This window comes from Cyprinus carpio, chromosome B20 (genome assembly GCF_018340385.1).
Source record: "Cyprinus carpio isolate SPL01 chromosome B20, ASM1834038v1, whole genome shotgun sequence".
Classification (NCBI taxonomy): Eukaryota; Metazoa; Chordata; class Actinopteri; order Cypriniformes; family Cyprinidae; genus Cyprinus; species Cyprinus carpio.
Window position 1 is genome coordinate 11859895 of NC_056616.1, and position 20251 is coordinate 11880145.

Sequence of the window (20251 nt, forward strand, 5' to 3'; positions counted from 1 at the left end):
ACTAGCCAGGTGTGCATCATGGGCCTTTTATAAATGTTTGGTCATGTGACAAAAATAAAGCATTTCTCCTTATAGCTAAAACTTCTCAGTAGGTGTTTGCTTCAACACAGATAAACTCAACACAAAGCAGCAGGTGTGTCTGCAGTTGCCCAACGTTAATCAAACAAAACAGGAAATCATGCCTCAAAATGCAGAACCAGAAAGATGTTTATCTAGTGAATGGCACAAATGAGTAAACAGTTTACACGTCCAGTTTGTCACACCCAAACATATGCAGGTAGGACGAGGAGAGCAGGAAGTTTCATTTTCTATTGGAATGTTTTTGCAATCTGGGGCATCAAGCTCCTCTTCCTGTTCCTTCAGCGAATGAACCCCTCATTTTAATGGTGTTCGTCCTCTGCTTGTTCACTGCACTGGAACCAACCATTCCTTTGAACTCTTTGAATCTTACAGGAAGAAATTCAAAGGTCAGTCATAAAATGATACTTTTTTTTATTTTTTGAAACACCAGTTTCTCGGTTCAGATTCTCTTGAGTAGATCATTGGTTTATTCTGAACTCTTCTGGTCTTTGCTGCAGCTTTCATGACCCACCGATACAGCTGTCAACAGGAACTCCATCATCTGATCATGACAATAGGAGTTACACACAGCAGCCCTCATGTTGTTGTGGAGCAGCTGAAGAAGGGAGGATCTGAACTGTCTGACATGTGAATCATTGTGCAGAACGACCGGTTTTGATGAGTAAGTGATGTAGAACCTGTATGGGAAAAGTTCTGTGTCATGTCTGATGGAAGTTAAATAACAGTTTCCTCAAGTGAAAATGAATAATGAGAATGTAAAATGCGTCATGAATTCTGCTGAAACTTGGACGCATGGCGGCCCAATCAAAATGGGTTTAAATTTCTAAATATATCATTCTATTTAAAGCAACTTTTCAACATCTTTGCTATTTTTAAAATGTTATGTACAGTTGATTGCATCATTTTATAAAGAATATTTTATTGCTTTTCCAGTAGTAAAGTGGAAACCGGTGTTGGTTAGCGTGCTTTTCATTATTTTAAGAGTACTAGTGGAACAAAAGCTTTAATTTGCTCTAGCTGTGTCAAGTGTTCAGGTAAAATCATTCTTGACAGAATGTCTTTTTTATTTATTTTTTAACATGACTAAATTTGTTGCACATCTTTGCCAACCAACCCCAACATGAATTAATTGTTAATTATTCTAATTTTATACCCATATGCCAACTAACCCCACTCACACTCTTTCCATGCCTGGCATCATCATTCATTACAGGCTTCCAAATTTTAAATCAAAATTCATAAATGGATAATCCCGGTCCTGGCTTCTGATTGCTATTTTTGATGCATTTTGTGCCTATAATAACACCCTTTAACCAATGACACACAATATAACATCTTGTGAATTAGTGGTTAAATAACATTTTTTTCTTATATTTTTTATAGCTTCCTTTATTTTCATGACAACTTCGGCTGAAGGGATTCGTTTTCATTTTGACATTCAAAAATTGAGAAGTTGACCTCATAATGAGAAGTTTTAATGATTTAATGTGGATCAAGACAACAAACATTCAGATGTCCCAGAATGCACTTATGAACTAGAATAAACATAAACATTCCAAATAGAACAAAAATTGTTTTTGTTTTAAGTTTGATACAACTGAAGAACCATTTCTCATTCTCTAGTTCTTTAGAAAACCTACATATAGATGTACTGATGGTGAAGAATCCAGAAACCAATACTCTGATCTTATAAACTTGTAATGTGACTTCAAGACCTTTTTCAATTTCCAGAGAATCCTATAACCAACTCAAGAACTGCTTTGCTTTGCTAAACCTGAGGTGCGGAAAAGAACAGTTGAAGAACCAGTATTAGTTTCTATATCAAACCAAACACTTGTGAAATGTAGTAACTTTTTTTTTCAAGTTTTAACTTTTAATAAATGTTTCCTTGCATTAACCCTTTTGCGGCCAAGAATCATCAGCGGCCCCAGATTAAATTGTTTATTCTATAATTGTCATATAGGAAATGCAGTCAACTAGATTGACTGGAAACATCGCTCCGTCAAAATAAAGTCATGAAAATGAACTCAATCAGCAGCTAATGACGTGATTTAGTGGTAAAGCTGTTGAAATATTTTTGTCACCTCTGTTTTTTTTCTGTCGTTGGTCTCAGGTTGCAGTCAAGGAGGAGCTGAGATCCTCTCGTGGGCCTGTGCTGGAAGCTGCTCCTCACATATAAAGCGCTTCCCAATGCCGGAGGAAACAGTGAATCACAGCTTCAGGGGGAGTCGAGCACCATCCACTCATCTCTCTCACAGTGCTCTTCAACCACCAGCTGCTCAGTCAAAGTCATCTCTGATTGCGCTTTTACTTTGCTTTAAATTCAAAAACAAAAGAAAAACTCCTGGTCACATTCGCGCTCGAGCAACAAAGTTTGAGGAGAAGGGAAGCCGAAGTTTTGAGAGCGCACATGGCTGCTCTGATAAGCGCGTATTCGTCCTGGCCGGAGAGCTTTGAGTGCTCTGCGGGAAATGCGGACGTACCTGACGGACACACCTCCCACAGAGCTCCCGCGGACAAGGTGTCGGAGCCGCGCATCAGGAGACCCATGAACGCCTTTATGGTGTGGGCCAAAGATGAGCGCAAGAGACTCGCAGTGCAGAACCCCGATCTCCACAACGCGGAGCTAAGCAAGATGCTGGGTAAGACATTATCAGCAGGCTACTATTTGTGTAAAAATCATTATTATTAACGGCTCATATTTATTATTATTATTATTAAAGTAGGAGATTGTTATTAATGTAATTGGCAAGTTTTGTGAGACTTTTGTTAGACAGTTGTTTTGTTTTCTGCATTGAATATAGAAAGTGGGATGTTTAATCCCTTCTAAACTAATTGTAGAAACAAATTATAGACTATAAAAAAAAATATTTTTTTAAACTTGAGAAGCGTAAAGAAAACAGAAATCGTGAATGTGTCCGAGACGAACCTGAACCGAAAATAAACTAAAACAAAACTGTCAGCGAGACGAGACACATCTTTAAATTGTATTTATTTGTATTTAGATTAGTATTTATCATTTCACGCGTGTGGGAGACTTTTTTTCAATCATAAATATTATACAAATCTGAGTTTATATAAAATAGTTAAACTATTTGAAATAATATATAAATAAATAAATAATAAAAATAATATAAAAATAAATAATAATAGAGACTATTTCAAATTTATTAATTCGACTTTGGGTTTGTATAAGAAATAACTGAAAGAAAAGTGTACAACTTTATGGGATAATGAATTAATTAGAAGTTCTGAAATAATAATTTGTATGTGTGTATATTTTTTATCAGTTTTATTTACTGCTATACATTATTTTAGTTGTGACACATCTGCAGGCCTGTTTGGCATTTATAGGAAATTATGTATTTTTTCTCTGCTGTTCTAATCTTTGAAAATTCTTTCAAGTGGTTTTAAAATCTTAAAATTATAAATTCAGTATAATTACTGCCATTATTACAATTCAAACATTATAAAATGTATGCCAAGTTACAAATGATGTACCTTTAAAAAGCTTTTAAAGTATCTTCAAAAAGACTCATTTTTATAACTGCCACTATAAGCAATTGTACTAGTTGTTGATTATTATCTGTATTATATCTGTTAAAATATATTTTTAAAAAAATGCTTACGCAGACATTATTTAATCTCACTTTGTTTGCTGCACAATACAGAAGCAGATAAACTAACTGTTTGTAAACTAATAAACCATTTAATTATTTTGTGTTGGTGCTAATATGATTGAAAAGGGAACAGTTACTAACTGGACAATCTTTTAAAACTCCAAATGGATCTTTAAAAATACAGTATTAAGTCTCAAGTTCCTGTTTTTTCTCTCCAACAGGAAAGTCATGGAAAGCTTTAACTCCGCCGCAGAAGAGACCGTATGTGGAGGAAGCGGAGCGGCTGAGGGTGCAGCACATGCAGGACTATCCCAATTATAAATACCGTCCTCGTAGGAAGAAGCAGCTGAAGCGCATCTGTAAACGAGTGGACCCTGGCTTCCTCCTGACCACCCTCGGCCCCGACCAAAACTCCCTCCCGGATCCCCGAGGCTGCTGTCACCCCCTCGATAAAGACGACGAGAGCGGTGTGAGTGGCAGTGGTGGCTTCGGTTCTCCCAGTGCAGCTCTACCCGGCGTCAGGGTCTTCAGAGATCCCTCCAGTTCCAACAGCAGCTTCGATACGTACCCGTACGGCTTGCCCACGCCACCTGAGATGTCACCTCTGGACGCCGTGGATCACGAACACCAGACCTACTACTCGTCCTCCAGCTCAGTCTCCACCAGCTCCTGCTCATCCTCCACCTCTTGCCCAGATGACAGGCGTCCCACCCCGGTGCACATGAGCAGTCCACCTCCCTACCATCCCGATTACTCCCAGCAGGTACATTTGCACTGTGGGAGCTCACATTTGGGCCACATCCCGATGTCCCACCAGGGAAGTGGGGCGACCCTTATCACAGCACCTCCGTTGTCCTATTACAGCCCTTCGTTCCCGCAGGTTCAGATCCATCATGGGCACCAGGGGCACCTGGGCCAGCTTTCGCCGCCTCCAGAGCAGGGGCACCTGGAGGGTCTGGACCAGCTGAGCCAGGCTGAATTGCTGGGTGAGGTAGACCGAGATGAGTTCGACCAGTACCTAAATTCCACTAGTTATCACCCCGAACAGGGCGGGATGACAGTCACGGGACACATACAGGTAACGCCGGCTTCCGTTTGCTCCAGCAGCACTACGGAAACCAGTCTCATCTCTGTATTGGCCGATGCCACGGCAGCCTATTACAACAACTACAGCATTTCATAAACACCAAAACAGAGACAATTGACACAGACAGAGACTGTGGGCTCGACAAGGGTCAGCAAAGTGACTGGCAGGTGAAAGGAAGGCCGTGGAGGGAGCGGAAAAGAGAAGCTACAGGAAGTCAAAGGACACCTCAGGGATGCATAGATAAAAAAAAACTGAAGTTCATTCCCATCTTTGTTTCCAAAAGAAGAATGGAAGTAAAAGAAAAAATGGACAAACATAGAAAATGCTCTCATATCTTGCCACAAAAGCATGTACATATGCTATAAAGCTTATTTATATATATCGAATTGCTTTGCATTAAAGCTTATTGTATTGCTTTTTTTTAGTCCAGATATATTCATTTGATTTTTTTTTCAAACCTCAATTGTTTTACCTCAAGAATTATTTAAGTGAGGCTGGTCTCTTCCTTTATAGGACATAATTTTAAAGGAAATTCTGCCCTTTCTTTTCCCTTTACATTCATTTCAAAAATGTATATGTATGCTCAGTTAAAATAATAATAATAATGAATACTATTGTATGCCAGTTAAGGTTTTCCATATTAATTTAATTCAAATAAAATTTTGAGTTTATACATTTAGTATTCTCATTTTTGATATCCACACAGATGTCAAGCGGAAGAACGTAGCTCAGCATTGATGTTTGTTGAACACCGTTCTGTTTGGCCGATTTCAATGATGAGGACTTTCATAAGATTTCATGATAAATTGCATTGTTTATGCCCATATAAGTACAGCACGGTGATTCTGTCTGTAGGTCTGGACTTGAGAAAAAAAAAAAATGTTGCAGATGCTGTTCATTTTGTGATATATTAAAAGTGAATGTTCTGAGGTCCCATCTGAATTAGACGCCGCTAAATAAAAACACAAAATAAATACAGGTGAAAAGACTCTTGATTTTGTGATGACTGAAAGATTTTTTTGCTCACTGTTAGTAGTACGGATAAACTGCTTTATTGGAAGTTATAGTTTTTTTTTCAGTTTCATTATTATTATTTAGCTCTTTTTTAGTTTAATTTTTATTTATGTATATTCATATATAGATTGCTTTATGAAAGTAAAAAAACTTAAAATCTTTTTTTAAATTTTCATAATATTTTTTTTATCATGAATGAGCATATAAACTATAAATGTTCATATTTTCATAGTTATTTCTTAGTGTTTATTTAAATGCTTATTTAAATTTTTTTTTTCAGTATTTGTGGAGCTTTTTTCCACACATTTATTTAAGTACTGAACGCTACCATTTGAGGTCCCTTCAAAAAGCTGACCTCTACATTTGTTGTTGCTGTGCGTGGCGGGCCGTCGCCATAACCATAGCTCTGGAAACTGGTGGTATCCACCCTATGTTCCCACTTTGCTATCAGCAACACCCATTATGCACTCAGTTTCACTCCTCCGCGGATCAGAGGATTAGTGTAAAACAGGCTCTGCTGTTTTTCTCCCCGCCTCCATCTCCATGGGCCTTTTGTTTCCCGTCGTCTTATTCTGGGTGCGTGTCTTAAGCAGAGCGCTGGAACTCCCCTCCTACCCTACCTTCGTCCCCCTCTGCTGCCTGTCCTATCTTGCTGATGCAGACTTTCATAATCTCTGCGAAATAAATAAATACACCTCGTCCCGTCAACTGTTTTACACGTTCATCGATTTTTATTTTTCTGTCTCTCTCTCCCTCTCTTTTCAAATTCCTCCTCTTTTTGATAAAAGGAATCTGAAGTGGGGGAAAGAGGGAGGCGGTGGCGGGCGTTTGACAAATCCTGGAGTCTGGCTTGGTCTTCCTGCGTTTTTTGGGAACGGTTGAGTCGTGTTTCTTGTAAAGAGGATGTGGCGGAGAAGCAGTGTTTCCTGCCTGATAAGAGTAAAGCCTCTCTCCGTCAGGATGTTTGGGCCCCGGCCGGTCCCCGCATTATAAGAGCCCATGGCGAGGGAAAGGGAACCTGCTGTTCATTTTAGCAGGGAGGAAACATGGCTCTCGTTGATTAATATCTCACACCGTGGTTTTTTTAGGACTTCGATTTGACCCTCCTCTGGTTTGGCCACACACCGGGCTCAGCACAGATTTTTTTAATCTGTCTCTGTCACTGGCTCCAAAGACAAGTGCTAGTAGCTTGTGGTTATGATGTGAGTTGAGGCGTCGTATTCGTTTTTAAGAAACATTTCAGTCAAGGGACATTCATCATGTGACTCCAATTTCTTTTTACAAGTGTGGTTGTTATTAACAGCCTGTGAATGAATGTTCAAGGTTTGGGGGAGAGGGGGTGATTGGGGCCACCAGCCCCAGGCCGCGGCTTGAATCGTGGCTTATGACCCAGACACCTCTGGGTTCAGAGTAAGTGGGCCCAATACAACCTATTCCACTGGCCTTGGGGAAGGGCATTGTGTCATAGTAAAACACAAAATTCAACATCAGTATGTTGACATACATTTTAAAATTTTGATTTCAGTCAGACTTAAACAATACATTTATTTGGCCTTGTCTACAATTAGGCTTGTTGTGTGCTTGCTCTAAAGGACAACGTGTTCAATGTGTATTTTAACCAATCAAATATTCAGTTACACATTGTATGTATAGCCTACTTCATAGACGTGTTAACAGACTAAAAGACATATTTATACAAAATGTAGGCTTTATTAGTAATTATATGTTATAATTATAATTATAGTAGTTACATGTGTATATTACAAAATATTAATTAAAAATATTAACAATCCATTAATAATAATAAATAGGCTAATATCTCAGTTGGTCACAGTATCAATCTTGAACAGGCAAATGCAAGAAAAAAAAACATTATTTACATAAACGAGTGCATAATAATACAGGGACATGAAATGGAGAATCATTTTTTAATCTGTTCATCATAATTCGCCCAAAAAGTAGTCTAGACTCGACTTTCCACCACTACAAAGAGAGAAAGAGAGTGAATCGGACTTTCCAATGAGACGTTTCGTTCGAATTCCAAATGAAAGAAAGGATGATTCGAGTGAGAGCTTTTAATCATTCTCTCAGGTAAACATCCTTACTGGATTATATTTCAAAATATTATCCACTGTTTTAATCATATTTCACTAGGCACATTAACTTAATTAAAAATAAGACGCAGAATTAAAATGAGTGCGTTTGAAAACATTTATCATTGGATAAAGTAAAGATATATTTCACAATATTATCAGGTATTTTAATTATATTTCACTGGACACATTAACCTAATTAAAATGAGATAAAAAGAGACTTTAGATAAAGGTCGTTTATATGGGTGTGCTTATTCTTTAAGTTAAAACAGTTGTGTAGCAGTTTGGTAAATTGATCTTTACTGGGTATATTTCAAAATATTGTCCAATATTTAAACTATATTTCACTTGGTACATTAACTTAATTAAACATAAGATATAAGTTTATACTGCAACCATGACTGAGCCTGCTTTAGGGTTTTCACCAAGACTTTTCATTAACATCGCGGCCCATTGTAGTCACTGTGGAGACTGCTGACTTTCAGGAAACCAGGGCAAACAATCAGCTCATCTGCTAGTCTTTTCCTTTGTGAAACTTGAATAATTCTCCATGCAACATACTAAGAATACACTGCACTCAGTGTCACCCACAGAATGGCCTCTATTTCCATGTTCCTTAAATAGGCCAGAGTGTTGGCTAGCTCAATACAGTGCCTGAGAATTACATTAATGTGCAGAATGTTATGTGAATCGTTATTTGTAAAATGAGGTCATGCATGAATTCTCGATTCAATTAAAAATATGCAAAAAGTCAACTTGACTATATTAATAACTTATGTCAAATTTATGGTATACATTGTTTATCAAACTGTTCTTTTCACAATTTCTTTCAGCATTACAACTTCAAATTCATGTTTGAATTTGCATCCGTCTCACGACAACACTTTAAGACATTTATGCTTCAAAGGTATCTAATTTAAGTGAACAGATTTCCCCTTTTTAATGGGCTCTTCTTGTTTTTTCTCTTTGATTGCTCCCGGGATCGGCTCCGTTCTCAGGTCAGCTCTGTGGAATGTGGATGCCAGGTAGTCTCAACTATTTCCTGTTTCCCCAGCAGTGACGTCACATCGCAGGGCAAATATGCAAGAGAGTGCTCCAGCACGTGCCATCTTCCTCACAGCGGGTATCTGATGGTGTCACACTGCGTGTGTACGACCTTGCTGTGCACATCTGGGTAAAGTATTAAGTGTCCTGAGGGAGAGGAGGTCATGCATATTGACGCCCCTGTCTGAGACATACTGGCTCGAGCTCTGATCATAAGCCTGATTGGGTGTGGAAAAAAGCCACCTGATAACGTCAGCCCATATGCTAACATGAGTCAGACAACACATACTGTACACTGTAAAATTGCAAGGCTTTTCATGATTAAACAATAAAATACTTTGATTTTTACTTTGTAAATTAATGCAGGCAGATGCAAAGTTGTTTAGACAAAAATAAATTACATATTGCATTATTCAAGTCAACATTATGGTTATTTGTATTTTCTTTGGCTGAGAATGTAAAAAAATGCAACTGCATAATTTATTTATGCCAGAATTATATTCCTACAGTTACAGTTATGACTGTAATGCAGACAGATAATTATTGAGATTCTAGCACATGCTGCTATTATCACAGTTATTTCCTGCTACTGTTCACTGTGAAGTCACACTGTACAGTCAAACTAAGTTAAATTAAATATATATAAATGGAATTTAAGTCACAAATATGGGATATAAATTCACATTGTGAAATATTAAGACACAAATATGAGAACTAAAGTTGCAACTGTGATGTATAAAATCACATTGTATGAAATATTAAGTCACAATAAAGAGATTAGATAAAGAGATTGCAGCTGTGAGATATAAAGTTAAAATGGTCATAGTTGTGAGATAAGAAATAAAGTTGCAGTTATGAGATATAGTCACATCATTAAATATTAAGTCACAGTTGTGAGATATAAATTCACATTGTGAAATATTATGTCGCTATTACTGTATAAGAAATAAAGTTGCAACTGCGATATGGTCACAACTGTGAGATATAAATTCACATTGTGAAATATTAAGTCAGTTACGAGATACAAATTCAGTTTTGAAATATTACGTCTCAGTTATGAGAAATAAACTCACTTTGTAAAATATTAGGTCACAGTTATAAGAAATAAAGTTGCAATCATGATTTACAGTGGCAATTATGAGATATAAAGTTAAAATTGTGAGATATAAAGTCACAATTATGAAGTAGTAAGTCACAGTTATGAGATGTGAAGTTGTAATTGTAAGATACTGTTGCAATTGTGAGATATAAAGCCAAAATTAAAAAGCTGCAATTGAGATATAGTCAAAATTGTGAGATTTTAAAAGTTGCAATAAATAATAACGTAATGACAATAACTTTTGCAGAAACAGGCTACAATAACCTAACTAATTCAAATCTACATATATGATGTCCCATACATGTCAGCTGTAAAGTTAAAGGGGGAACAGTGACAGTGACCTTGTTAATTTACAGAACTAATTTCTCATATTAGTCTACCTAATCACTATGGTATGTCACAGCTTCATGGCCAAACCTTCCAAATGGAACAGGAGTCTGTGTCTGTCAATATGGTCACTGCACATACCAGCATGTGGATGGAGAAGAATAATAACCTGCTTACTATTCATATTTGGCATCCATTACTGGTGGCTGGGGATTATAGGTCTAGCTGTTCTCCTGCATTCCTGCTCATTGTGGTAGAACAACAGACACGGCAAGCAGATGTGGTGCAGGCGTGGTGCAAGGCCAGCTAAAGAATGGACCAGACCTGGCCCAGGGCCCTGTGCCATGTGGTGGAGCCAGCGAGTGGGTACAGATGGGAACCCCTGGAAAACTTGAGGGATTCTGCAAGCAGCCAACGGCCACCCACCTGTACCTGCGTGTGAATACGCCAGCCGTGTTGAGTCCAGCACCTGTTTACTGCAGATACTGAAAGGTCCCATTAACTGAGAAAATGAGGCTGGAGTTCCACTGCCAACCACGGGAGAGGGAATACAGCTTCCTCACTTTCCTTTTCAGGGGTAAGCGATTCCAATATCAACATTTTACGCCTTGTCTCCTCCCGCTCAGCATCGTCAGGATACTTTCACCATGCATATTAATTGTGTAATGTAAAATGTAATGTTTTAAATGCATGAAACAGCTTGAAAAATAAAAAAATCACAAGTCATGAAACTGAAAAATATAGGTAATATATATAGGTATATTTTATGTTTTTGATGGAAACCCCCTATACTCATAAAGTCTGCATTTATCAAAATACAGTAAAAGCAGTCATACTGTTAAATATTATTACAATTTATATTTTAATACAGTGTTGGCAAAGATGAATTTTCAGCATCATTATTCCAGTCTCCTGTGTCAAATTATTCTTCAGAAAATCTTCTAATATGCTGATTTGCTGAAAGAAATGTTTCTTATTATACATTTTGAAAACGGCTCTGCTGCTTAATATGTTTTTGGTTTTCAGGATTCTCTAATGAATAGAAAGTTTAAAAACAGCATATATTTGAAATAGAATTTTTGTTACATTATAAATGTTTTTAATGTTAAGATTTGATTAATTTAATGTATCCTTGCTGATTATTTTACTGACCCCAAAACAAATACCCCTGTAACTCTAAACCTTAAAGGATAATTTCACTTCAAGGATAAAAAATTCCTGATAATTTACCAACCCCCACGTCATCCAAGATGTTCATGTCTTTATTTCTTCAGTCGCAAAGAACTTAAGTTTTTTTTGAGGAAAACATTCAAGGATTTTTCTCCATGTAGTGGACTTCAACGATGGCAACAAGTTTAAATGTACAAATTGCAGTTTCAGTGCAGCTTCAAAGGGCTCTACACGATCCCAGCCAAGAATAAGGGTCTTATCTTATCTTGGATGTCATGGGAGTGAGTAAATGATCAGGACATTTTTATTCTGGAAGTGATCTAATCCTTTAACCTCTGAAGTACTTTTCCACAGCTTTTTAAATTTTCAGAATAAATAATATTTTTATAACTAAAAAGTCAAGGCACAGGTTTGTCAGTGCATTTTCATCCCATAAAGCATTCTGACAAAACACAAAGCTATAAGAAAGGTTTCAGCGATTTATGGGACATCTGTGTCAGGTTCTTTCTTACTTCTGACCCACAACTCCCATACAGAGCTGACATGTATTGTAGGTGTAATTAGTGTCCTGGAGTCAGATTTACTGAATCCTTTGCTGATACAGATCATCATACTGTGGACATCCTAACAGGGTCAGTGTGAGTAGGTTGCAAACTCTACAGGCTTGTTTTTGTAAAGCACAGGAGCTCCCGGGAGTGTCATAACTCTTAACCCCAATGTGGAGGAGGATGTTCCTATTGTGCTTCCTAATTGCAATGTGGATCTTTCATTTAGTCTGTGTAAAAAGTCACGTAATTTCCTGTCCTGCTGCTGGAAAGAGTTTTTGGTGACAGCCCGATACTCTGGAATTTTTTTGTTCCAGTGATCTATGACCTATATGAACTGCGAAAACGCATTAAGCCATTGATTTAATCATCTTATGAATCATAAAATCCAAAAGAGGACTACTTTCAGAGATGCTAGACAATCAAGGTTCTCTGAGAATGAAAATGTCAGCATTACCTCTGTGTTTGTAAATATTTATTAGGTTTGACCGCTCAAGAACCATTTTTTTCTTAAGGAGTTTTTATGCTTGTGACCCATCATAGGCCCCAAAGACCACTAACATCTTGTTTGAAGTCACTAACTATTGTGTCTGTTTACTCAACTAATTTCCTGAAACCACAGTAATGGTTACGATGAAAGATGTTTTAATCTGTTTCGTCCTGTTACGTCTGGGGTGGACTTTATACCTGCTTTGTAGACAAATCACATGAGTAAGAAAGCAGAAGTGATCGACGTCATTACTCAAGCATTTTGCCTGTGAAAACAACAAAAGCTCATAGCATCTCTGAACTCATGCTCTCCGCCAGAGTAACAACAGCAATACCGAAAATCATTGCGTTTATGCTCAAATATGTTTTTCTGACAAAAGAGAATTTCCGATGCCTTGATCCCATGTGTTTACAATGTGACAGCAGGGGGAGGATCAGTAGCGGCTGACCTTGGCCACTGCACAAAGTAATATCATTTCCCCCATGTGCGCAAACATTTTAGAGCGATGTTTTTTAAGGGTTCGCAAAGCATCTTTTCCTGGTGGATAGTCAGATGTGTTTCCTTAAGACTTCACTTCAAATGAAAATCATGGAAATGAGTCATAATGCCAGTGATAGTTTGTCATGACACATATCGACAGGTGCATAACAGGATGCACACTATAGTACTCATGGATCATCATACAGTAGCCTATAAGCAAGGACATTGAGATACTGAGGTATATAGGTATCACAATCCAACCTTGAACAATATTTTTAGGCAAATTTTAATTTATTAATATAATATTGCTCATTGTTAATTGCTATTTGCCAGAAACTAATTATGTTAATATAATTTGAAATATTAAAATTCTGACTCTGTATAGACAGCAACGCAACTAAAAAGTTCAAGGCCCAGAAAGGTAGTAAGGACATTGTTAAAACAGTCCATGTGACATCAGTGGTTCAAGCATAATTTAATGAAGCTACGAGAATACTTTTTGTGCGCAAAGAAAACAAAAAATATCAACTTTATTCAACAATTTCTTATTTCTGTGTCAGACTTCGATGCTTATTCACGAGAGAACCACGACATGTGCTTGTGCCTTCCTCTGCTTGTATACAAAGCGCAGCGCATCCAGGTTCTACGATCCAGGTTCTTTGATACGATAACTGTCGTGAACGTGTTGAAGACTGACATGGAAGAAAATAAATTGTTGAATAAAGTTTCTGCTTTGCACACAAAAAGTATTCTTGTAGCTTCATAAGATTAAGGTTGAATCACTGATGTCACATGGACTATTTTTCGATGTCCTTTCTGGGCTTTGAATTTGTCAGTTGCGTTGCTAACTATGGAGGGTCAGAAAGTTCTCGGATTTCATAAATAATATCTTAATTTGTTTCAAAGATGAACAAAGGTCTTATAGGTTTGGAATAACATGAGGGTTATTAACGACAGAGTTTTCATTTTTGGGTGAACTATCCATTTTAAATTTAGATTAATAAATGCTTTAAATTTGAAGAAATTGAACCTTGCCGATATCGCAAATGTGACTGGTTTTTGAGGGCCTTTGATTTTGTGACCAATATGTAAGTACGTTACTGCATGTTTATTGCAAAACAAGTATTTAAAAATAAACAAATGTACTTGAATTTTATTCTAAATGACAAACGTGAAGTTTAGAACATAGTTCTGTTATTTTAGTGAAGTATCTGTATGAATTGAACCTGTATGAATGCCACAGGATAAAAAAAAAGGTAATTGTGGTTTTTATTACCCCCTCACAATTCAGACTTTTTTCAGAATTCAGACTGGGACTCGAACTGGGGATGCTTGAAGCGCAACAGCGCTATATGTCGGCACTCTGCCCATGAGGCTATCAGCACCAAATGAGACATGCATTTCTAACTAAACAAAAACATTCAGCTATTATAAAACAAGTTTGCAAGTTGCTTGCAAAAAATAAACGGCTAATTCTGAACGGTCAACAATGGAAAAAGATGCTTTTTGTTGCTGTCGATGTAGTTACTGTACAACATCAACCGGCAGGTGCTAACTATGCTAACCAGTAAAACTTTGACCCCTTGTTGGTGTAAAGGAGTCCAAAGAGTCATGTGGCATATTAATACATGTACTGGTAAAGATGCTTCTAAGCAGGTAGGTGTGAATGCAACCTTGCATATGTGTCAGAATTAATTCAGCTGCTTATTATGCAAGAGAGGTTGATTATGGAAAAATAGTGAAATTAGCATTTGATAAAGTGTCTCATGTTCACACAGCCCTCTTTTGTGATGCTCACATTGCTCTTTGCCATAACACCTTTTTTTCTCTCTCATTTTCTCTCTTGTTTTTTTTTGTATAAACAAGCCTACAGTAAAACCCCATCTATTATTGCATCAGATCTTTTCTTCCATATTGTGATGTACTTCCGATTGTAATGGATTGTTGAAGAAGGCAGGGACTTGGTTCTATGCATTGGTTGTTGATCGGATTTGAGATGTGGGCTTGCAGCAGTGTTTAAGTGGATTAAATGATTGGAGAAGTTGTGCATACGTCACCAGAGAGAAGTCTGTTGTTTCTCCGGAAAAACTATTTAATGACATTTTGATTAAAAATTACGAGGTCAAAAACAAAAACAGAAATGAAACATATACATGAATTGTTCAAACAAGATCAATAACATGCATTTAAAAACAGATTCATTTTCATTTAATGTCAACTTTCATGGCTTTTTCTGTATAGGCGGAAAAGATTAATTTGCTAGAGATTCAAAAATATGCAAAAACAAGTAAAGCATAATAAACGTAGTCTGTTTGACTTGTATGCTCTACGTTGACTGAAGCCATATGATAACCTGTGTTTGTTTCAAGAGTTTAATTTTGTCTTTCAAGAATAACATTTTACTTGATATATAGATGTAGCCTTAAAGGGATACGTGTCAGGCCTAATTACTGCAGAACAGGGGCGTGTCTAGAGCATTTTAAATGGGGTGGCCAGTCTGGGGCACTGGCTGAAAAGAGGGTCTTAATGCATAAAAAAAGAGGGGGGGGGGGTGGCAGGGTTATGGTTTGCGGCACGATGTATGTTAAAATACATCGTGTATACACTCACTAAACAAAGAGTGGCAGCTTTTTTAGTGGTAATGAACACTCTTTGCAAGCTTTCTAGTATATGATCCATTTAAAATGTAGAACTTTGTTTTTCAGCCACACACGTTGCAAAGTTTCGGGAATGACATCTGCATATTTATGTGGGATTCACTCTCGAAGTAGCAGTGATTGACACAATGATGACCAAAGCAATAGACGGGAGAAAATATGTGAAAATGGGCATTAAGACTATAACTTTAATTAACTATATTTAATTTATAGATCTAATACAGATGTAAACTGCTGTTTCTGTCAATGCCTCCAGTGAAAAATACCACAAACCATACCATAAATAAATCCATGTAAGATTTTATATGGTCACATTATGTAATTATATATATAAATGTTTAATGTTTTTAAACATTTATATATTACATCATTTTAATACCTAAATGTTTCAGAAGACTATATAGGGTACATGTGATATTTAAATCAGAAATCAAAGGATTGCTTTGTTGCGTTTATATGTATATTAAAAAAAAGTTATGTCGATTTCCTGAACCTGTTCTGCACATTGTAAAGACGTCCAAGAAAATCCTTAGCCCGACGGTCAAATTTTGAACCTCATATCGACGTCCAAGGACGTCGTAGTTTGACGTCCAGATATGAACCGGAATTGCACGTCGAGTAGACGTCCAGATATGGTCCAGACCGACCGACGCAATTTAGACTTGATCTGCACGTCGTATAGACGTCTCATGTTTGTTGGGTAGAGCAAATAAAATAAATAACTAGTGAAGGCTGACTATAATCAGCTTGCTTCCATTTAATGAGATAAGCCTAGGCCTACTCCTCATCTGAATTAGAAAGAAAGCGCTTCTACGCTTCAGTGATGCAAGAACGTTTGAGCATACACGTAATCTCTGAGCAAAAGCAGAGCCAATTCATAAAAGAACAATGTATATTTAAAAGCACACATCCAGTTTTGTGTGAGTGAAGGAAATCCACTTGCGAGTGGAGATTCGTGCTCGCGAATTACATGGATCACGTAACATTATGCGCTCTCGATATGTCAAATATCACGCTATAGAAACAGCCTAAAATTAAGTATAATGAGGAGAAGAAAGCGGTCCTAGGCAGCTACACATATGCCAGGATCCGCCACTGCCAGATGCAGTTAGAGATTTACTAAAAACAAGTCTATCGCAAGACATCTGGTGGGGGGGGCACCTGGGGTGGCCAGCCAAATTTCAGGGGGGGCCGGTGCCACCCCTGGCCACCACGTAGACACGCCTCTGCTGCAGAACCTGCTTTGATACAAGCTGTAGCTATGTTTGACTATTTAGTCTTTAAAGGGATACTCCACCCCAAAATGAAAATTTTGTCATAAATCACTTACCCCCATGTCATTCCAAACCCATAAAAGCTTCATTCATCTTTGGAACACAATTTAAGATATTTTGGATGAAAACCGGGAGGCCTGTGACTGTCCCATAAACTGCCAAGTAAATAACAGTGTCAAGGTCCATAAAAGGTATGAAAGTTGTTGTCAGAATACTCCATCTGCCATCAGACGTGCAATCTGGGTTATATGAAGCGATGGGAACACTTTTTGTAAGCGAAGAAAACAAAAATAACGACTTTATTCAGCAATTCCTTTGTCAACAGTCTCCTCTCTGTCTCTCTATATCACCGTATGCTGCGTATGCTCTTCTGTATCATCCACGCCACAAGGATGTGCTGTTTTCTTTCAAATCAAAGTTAAATACACGTAGAAACAGCACATCCTTGTAGCACGGCTGATACAGAATAGCATACGCAGCACACAGTGATATGGATAGACACAGAGGAGACTGTTGACACAGGAATTGTTGAATAAAGTCATTATTTTTGTTTTCTTCGCTTACAAAAAGTGATTCCGTCACTTCATATAAACCAGATTGCACGTCTGATAGCAGGTGGAATATTCTGACCACGACTTTATGGACCTTGACACTGCTATTTACTTGGCAGTCTATGGGACCATCACAGGCCTCTCGGTTTTCATCCAAAATATCTTAAATTGTGTTCTGAAGACGAATGGAGCTTTTACGGGTTTGGAACGACATGGGGGTAAGTGATTAATGACAAAATGTTCATTTTGGGGTGGAGTATCCCTTTAAAGACTAAATAGTCAAACATAGCTACAGCTTGTATCAAAGCAGGTTCTGCAGTAATTAGGCCTGACATGCAGGAAGCAGCAGCTAAGCCGAGATGTCAGAGCTCACGTGTGGCCCAGACAAAAGGAGTCCTGCTAAGAGTAATGATAATTTATTATAACCCCTAGATTCAGTTACAGCATCCTACCTTTATATATTAATGCTCAGAAGATCGTTCTTTTAACAACCTTTATATTTTGTAGAAAAGTTGTCATCATTTATGTCCAGAAATCATGGATCTGTTATGTTCTCTTGGAAATCTTGCATTTGTGATTTGCATTCTGGTTCCACATCTTTAGGGAGGTTCATTAACTCAGGAAAGACCCAGAGGGAGGAGGCAGGGGTGTGAACTCTACAGGGGTCTTACGGCACATGACTCAGGAGAAAAACAATCTTATGTCCCCACTCACCCATCCGCTCAGCCAAGCCTCTTATGACACACAGACAGATGGCAAGAGTTCACCCTAAGTGCATTTGTAGAAAGACGCTCTCTCAGATGAATAAGCATCTCTACCGTTGCAATTTCCAGAAAATATGTTGTAACCGGGGTTGGGATATCTTTAAAAGCTGCAGTTTCTGATAAGAATGGCATTAGCAGGTGACTAGCCTTGAGTAGTTAGCTTTTTGTTTGTGGCCATTATTCAGCAACAAGCTGTTTCCTACCGCTGATTCCCAGAAGTCTTAACAGTCTGTGTTCAGGATATATGTGAATATACAAGCAAACATTAAAGTATTTTTACTCTAAGAGAAAAGTCGTGTCACAAAATTTCTAAAAATTTACTTGACTGAGCAATCAACAGAGCAGATTAGTGCTCTTCGCATGCCAGTGGGCTTGACTCGGCACTGTGCAAAAGACTTGTGATTTTATGTATTAGATACTTGGCTTTATGTAGATGATCAATTGAATTTGTCATTGCCGGCAGAGCCTTGATGAAAATAATGCTGGTTCGGATCAGAACCGTGGCCTTAGGACAGCAATGTGATATGCATTGTTCTAATTACTGCTGAATAAGAGCCATTAATCCATTTCCATCTGGGCCACCCATCAAGTTAACTGGATCATCCCAGATACCCTCCTGAGCTCTGTTCTTAGCGATAAGGCACTATAGATGTCTGACTGACTGACTGACAGAGACAGAAATTTTGGTTTTAGTAACCAAAATAATTACTTTTCAGTCCATCAATGGTAGCTAGCTAGCTTATTATCAGAACCAGTAGCAAGATGCAGTCTTTACACTACCATTCAAAAGTCTGGGGTCAGTAAGATATTTGTTGTTTTTGAAAGAATTTATTAGTTTTATTCAGCAAGGAAGCGTTAAATTGCTGAAAGTGACAGTAAAGACATTTATAATGTTACAAAAATATCTATTTCAAATAAATGCTATTCTTTTGAACTTTCTATTCATCAAAGAAGCCTGAAAAAAAATGTATCACAGTTCCCACAAAACTATTAAGCAGCACTTTTCAACAATGATAAAAAGAAACGTTTCTTAAGCATCAAATCAGCATATTAGAATGATTTCTGAAGGATCACGTGGCACTGAAAACTGGAGTAATGATGCTGAAAATTCAGCTTTGCCATCACAAAAATAAATTACATTTTAAAATATATTGAATTAGAAAAAGAAAACAGTTCTTTTAAATTGTAATAGTATTGTATTTCACAATATTATTATTTTTAACTGTATTTTTGATCAAAGGAACCTTGGTGAGCATTAGATACTTAAAAAACATCTAAATTATTATTATCGATATCACTATTGAATATTACTTTAGATTTATTATTTAGAATACCTTTGTCATAATTTAACATTAAACAAGTTAATCTTTAAAAACACCAATAATTTAATAACACTATTAATCCCAAAATGAATATCCATTTTTTATACTGTACGTTATAATATAATGATGCTTATTAAGTGCAGCCACTTGTAGCATTAAAAACTGATTCTAGTTTTAAGTGTTTTTTTATTTGTCTACTATACAAAAGAGCATGCCATGCATTTAGCAGCAAATTATCATCTTATACTGGTTAGAATTTTGATATATATGTTTGATTAACAATCAAGTACATTAACCACATTTGATCTTCTGAACAGTTTGATTGTGTAAGACTCCAGCATTCAGCTGAATGTTTATCCATGACATACTGAGGCCGCTTAAGCTTTATTTGTTTGTTCTATGGATCCTGCAAAAATGTAACCATATGCTAACAACTATAAGTGTCCTCAAGGGTCTTTCACTGACAATGTGCTAAGTTTGTCTGCTCTTTTATGCAATGGCCAAGTTCTAGTCATGTGTCCAAAGCCTCAGCAGATTCTGATGCAGTCTCAGAGTGATTAAGAAGGCTTTACGTTCTATCCTTAGCTTCCCAAGGACCGATTAGCAGGTAGGGCCCCAGTGGGACAAGTGCTT

General features: G+C 37.3%; 1 protein-coding gene across 1 annotated transcript; it reads left to right on the plus strand.

Annotated features, from left to right (window-relative positions):
* On the plus strand, positions 1-5776 carry LOC109051816 (transcription factor Sox-7-like). The gene is made up of 3 exons (XM_042746724.1): positions 1-742; positions 2195-2723; positions 3923-5776. The coding sequence occupies exons 2-3, from the start codon at positions 2492-2494 to the stop codon at positions 4882-4884; spliced, it is 1194 nt and encodes a 397-aa protein (XP_042602658.1). The 5' UTR covers positions 1-742; positions 2195-2491; the 3' UTR covers positions 4885-5776.
* Positions 5777-20251: the final 14475 nt, after the last annotated feature.